The sequence below is a fragment of the Montipora capricornis genome, chromosome 6, assembly GCF_036669925.1.
Source record: "Montipora capricornis isolate CH-2021 chromosome 6, ASM3666992v2, whole genome shotgun sequence".
Classification (NCBI taxonomy): Eukaryota; Metazoa; Cnidaria; class Anthozoa; order Scleractinia; family Acroporidae; genus Montipora; species Montipora capricornis.
This window is the reverse complement of record NC_090888.1, coordinates 64,860,435-64,865,434: the sequence shown is the minus strand read 5'-3', so window position 1 is coordinate 64,865,434 and position 5,000 is coordinate 64,860,435. Positions and strand designations below refer to the sequence as shown.

Genomic DNA, 5,000 nt, shown 5'->3' with positions numbered 1-5,000 from the left:
AAGAAAGGTTCATAAGAAATGAATACAGGTTAAAATCCGACACTTGAGTTACAACAAGTGCGGAGTGAAACGACAACCGTTGTCACACATTCGCGCAACTCTTAAGAACTTACCTTATTCTTCGTTTTTCTTGCTTTCTCAGATCCTCATCTTTGGCTAATACCTGGAGGATAGCATCCCTTTCTGACTCAGTCAGATAATTCACATCAATGTAGATATCCTGCGCCATAGCACTTTAGTAAATAAAAATCAAGCACTAAGCGAAGTTTCTCCTTTCAAGCCGTAGTGCGCATTTGATGAAACGTGGACTGGCAAATGAGCATGCATCCCGTCATCCTAAACGGAAAAAAACCACAAGCAATATTTGCCGTTTTGAACTTTCCAAAATATTACGCGTTTCCCAGTCATGCAGAGCACAAAAGGAAGTAACCACAGTCCCCAAAAGACACAAGGCAGCCACAAATAACCCAGCTGCGTAAAAATATAACTTATACCAAATTTGCATAATTTATGAGAACTTTTGATCGACTGTGATAGATCGCGTGAGCAGAAAAAGTACATTAATTTAAACAAAGAAGCTCAAAAATATGCTTACAAGATCCGCAATTGGGCTGCGAGCGATCGGGTAGTAGTTTTTTCGAGAAACTAAAAAAGAAATTATTTCTCTTAGAGAAAATGAATACTAAAACTCAAATTTCTAGGGATAGTCAACTACTCTCTGTTCTTAGCTTCGTAGATGATTTCAAGGATTTTTTTTTGGCTATATTTAAAAACATTAAAACGTTGTTGTTACTATCAACAATTGGATGTATTGGTAAGTGATAACACCTAAGGGTGTTAGAAACACCCTGAAATGCCTGATAAAAATGTTGAAATTAAATTTAAAAAACCGTTTGTATAATGAGCATTATCCGAGCATTTTAGTGACTTTTTTTGGGGAGAGCGAGCATCGTAGTGGGAGAACTAGAGCATTAAGGTGGAGCATTTTAGTGGGGAAACAAAAGCAGCTAAAAGCATAATGTACAAAAGCGTAGATATTGGTTTAATTATCAAAACCAACCCAATTCTCCAAAGGACTCGATAGAAACGCAGTGATTTCAAGCTTCCATGAAAACAGACGTTCAGTGTACTTTGCTAAAACCAGATTAAGTTTCCCTCAAGATAAAAACGTTCATTCTCATTTTTTTCCCCGAGCAGGGAGATTCTACCCACCCCTCTCCCATTCTCACCAGATTCATCGGAGAGGATCTGGGCTTTACATACACTCTTTAGGGAAAATTTGCTTGTTTTCCTTCCATTTTCCTCCCTTTTAACAGCAAGATCATGCTCAGGACAGGATTTAGGTCACTGACGACCACTTCGTCTCTAAAGAAAACGGTTAGTTGTATGCCTGATGTTTCCTTCAAAATACTCGTGGATTTATGGTCTACAGGAGGCCATCTTGGATTTTTGAGCAAGTTTTCCTATATATGTCCTAGCCTGATGGGGAGGACAATCATGCAGGAAGTTGTCAGCATTTGAAACGCAATTTACATATTTTCCGGCACCGTTGTATCAATGAAAAACAAAATGACACGTTCACTGTACATTTCACTTTCATCGAGCATTCTCGAATCACTCAACTTTATTTGATTTGTTAAAATTACAGCTTTATTTACAGATCTTTGACGCTAATACTTCAAACTCAAAGCTCCATCAAATGGAAACAATTAAACCCTGTTTATAGAAAGATTTTTTTTTATTGTAATGAAGGAGATGATAAATGTTTATCCAGGGAAATGAAGAAGATGAGATGTTTGCAGCTCAGAGTCTGAACCAACATTGTACATGTATAAGTATAAGTTTAGGTAACCACGTGATTTCGCGTGCAATTTGGAGTAAATAAGCACAAGTAATTTTTTTGAAAGACGAACAAAATTAAGTGCGAGTGCTTATTTATTTCAAATTCCACAAGAAAAAACGTGTGATTACATTATTATATGGCTAGTGTTTCTGCCGATGTAAGACAGTCTGATGAGTTGGGACAATGTGCGAGCTAGCGAGCCATGCTATTTGAAATGGGTCCTTAGACTTAAATGCAAAATTCTCATGGCTAGGGCATTATTTTCCTGTAATGCCCATGGGCTGATTATGGATTATGCAAATTATGTTTTTTCCTCTTTAGAACTATTCTGTTAGCCATATAATAATCAGCTTTAAGTAAATAACCTTGACCGTTCAGTCGTTCCAGCGAAATCTCAAACCTTGGACTACAATGCTGAATTGAGCTTGCTATGGCCAGGTCTATACGCCCAGGCCCCAGTTTGAGATTTTGCCGTGATGACCTCACTCTCGGTTATTCAGTAGTTAATAATATACGGTACATGAAAAGATATGAGATTGGTAAGCAGAAACAACAGACCCGTATTATGCAATCATTGCAGGATAAATTGCACCATCCAGGGCTCGCATAAATTTGATTGGCTTTCTCTGACTTTGTTTGCTCATTGACCAGTCAGAATGCTTGGTTTATTACCTTTTGCACTGACTAATCTCTTTTCTGCACTATGTTACCTGAAAACTGCACTTCTCTCAGCCAACCAGAATGGAGTAATTTTTTCATGTATATTATTAAAAGTATAAAGGAAAATCCTTGTATTTCATCAGTATCTATGTAATAATATTATTATTATTGTTATCATTATGTTCCAGTTTCTAGGATTGCTTGTAAGGACAAGGGGGCTCGCAAGCGAAGTGAACGAAGCAGAATTTGAATTGTCAGTAAGTATTGTCATACAGTATCACTCCTTGAATTTTATTAGTACTGTTTAGGCAATAGAGGACGTTTTTCGTGTTTCCATCTCTGCTTATGAGCCAGAAGGCCCTTCATGCCGGCGTTTATCTCCGGTTTCCGTAGCATGAAGCGGCTAGGAGTTTTTTACTTCCCTCTGGATGGGATGCTAGTCCATCGCAGGGCTACCCCCAGCATTTCGCTGGTACCCATTTATACACTTGGGTGGTGAGAGGCACCGTGAGAGTAAATTGTCTTGCCCAAGAACACAACACAATGTCCCCGGCCAGGACTTGAACCCGGACCACTCAACCCGGAGTCAAGCACTCTAACCATGAGGCCACCGCGCCTCCCACTCTGTGTTTCCATAGCCTCATCTAAACACAAAGGGGAGTTGGGAGAATTCGAGACAGTAACTGTCGAGAATTCTCCCAACTTTCCTGAGTGTTTAGATGAGGCTATGGAATCATGAAAAAAGTCCTCTATTGCTTTTATAAAATATTTCTCAAAGATAATTCCACAAATGAAAGGAAACAAATAAAGGAAAATTCTTGATTGAATATTTCACAGTCTAACAGTGCCTTTAAATTCATTTGTTGGATGGTGAGCAGACACAATTTTGGCATTTAAAAAAGACAGCTAGGGGATTGACTCTTTGATCACAGCAACACTTATAAGAAATAATAATAATAACAGGAACCCATGACCCGGAGCCTACAACTCTACTGTGTTCGTGTCACGGCGTTTTCACAGACCGATTTATTTTTAGATTGAATTTCCCACTAATGAGACTCCCACAGGAGCCCAGTGACCAATTACAAGAAATTAAGCTGACGTCATAGGGTCACCAAACCGGAACTGTCTTTGTTTTTTTCCGGAAAAGATACATGTAGTCTAAAATTAGATCGGTCTGTAAAAATGCTGTTACATACACATGTAGGCCTAGTATGGGAGCTGTAGGCTCCGGGGCGTGGGTTCCTGATAATAATTATTGTTTCCTAGGATTGTCCCATTCATAGATTAGAAACTGGACCAGCCAAGAAAGGAGTTCTGACCAGGGAAGATGGCCTCTATTTCTACAGGCAAATGCAGGTCATTCGAAGGATGGAAAATGCTGCAAGTACTCTGTACAAATCTAAGGCTATCAGAGGTTTCTGTCATTTATATTCTGGACAGGTGTGTTGACAACAATGACTACAGTGTTAAATTCTTTATACGCAATATTATGTTAAAGATTAGTGTGCATTTAGGGTTATTTTTTCTAACTAACCCTATCCCTAACCCTAACCCTAACCTAATTCATTTAAACCACTGACCTGACTCATAGCTTGACTCATGGCAAATTGACTCATGACTCATTGACTCATGAAACAAGAAACCCCCGTTGGACAGAGTAAAATCTGTATGAAGTCTCACTCTCAAGAGAGAAGGGTCCAAGCTGGTAATCTTAGGATGCTTTCTATTTGACAGAACTGACCAGCAAGACCGGGCATTTGGAAGGACTTAACTCTTACATGTACAACGCTTTCAAATGAACATCAACGACATACTCCTTCAGAAGAATGCGAGCGATTATCATACAATAATTATTGTTCCTTCCAATCGTTGCATTTTCTTTGCAAACAAATGAACCTGGTCGGCCAGTTCTGACAAAACTGCCTTTGTATATCAACCCCTAACTTGACTCATGGCTCATTTACTCATGACTCATTGACTCATGTTTACCTAAAACTCTGTCCAACCCCAAACGATTTTACTCATTAATGGGGGCTGCTTTAGAGGTGAGTGAGTTTAAACTCGTTTGGAGGGAGGTGCCTTACAGTTACGATACTGTGGTGGTCATACTGACCACCCACAGCAAGGAGGTAACCATGGCACCTGTCACACTTAATCAGTGAAAGTCTTGTCTTTAATGGAATCACACTTACAGTACCTTACCTCGTAGATCTGTGAAGATCCACAAGGTTGAGCACCATGTGACCTTGCAATGTCTCCGGGCGCTCCCACAGCACAAGAAAACTTCTGGCCAGCATGCTTCTATTTTTTTCGATGTTAGCCACATTTACATGTAGATGATACATCTACATGTACATTAACCCATTGACCCCTGGGATGAGACTAAACAGATTTACTCTGTCTAATGCCAACAATTTTACTCGTCAACAGGGGTAATCCTAGGGCATTTGAGTTATCAATGGGTTAATAACAACTTACAAACTGTTACCTTCTT

The 5,000-nt window shown here is 39.4% G+C and overlaps 2 protein-coding genes across 2 annotated transcripts in view; one reads left to right on the top strand and one right to left on the bottom strand.

Moving 5' to 3' along the window:
• LOC138052890 (uncharacterized) overlaps positions 1 to 495 on the bottom strand; it is a 59,926-nt gene extending 59,431 nt beyond the window's left edge. The window contains exon 1 of the mRNA XM_068899484.1: positions 114 to 495. Within this exon, the coding sequence (XP_068755585.1) occupies positions 114 to 229 (116 nt within the window). The 5' untranslated portion in view covers positions 230 to 495. The remainder of the gene's footprint in view (positions 1 to 113) is intronic.
• Positions 496 to 1,225: 730 nt separating this feature from the next.
• Positions 1,226 to 5,000, top strand: part of LOC138052889 (pyruvate dehydrogenase E1 component subunit alpha, mitochondrial-like) — an 11,498-nt gene continuing 7,723 nt past the window's right edge. The window contains exons 1-3 of the mRNA XM_068899483.1: positions 1,226 to 1,377; positions 2,692 to 2,760; positions 3,773 to 3,946. Of these exons, the coding sequence (XP_068755584.1) occupies positions 1,324 to 1,377; positions 2,692 to 2,760; positions 3,773 to 3,946 (297 nt within the window). The 5' untranslated portion in view covers positions 1,226 to 1,323. The remainder of the gene's footprint in view (positions 1,378 to 2,691; positions 2,761 to 3,772; positions 3,947 to 5,000) is intronic.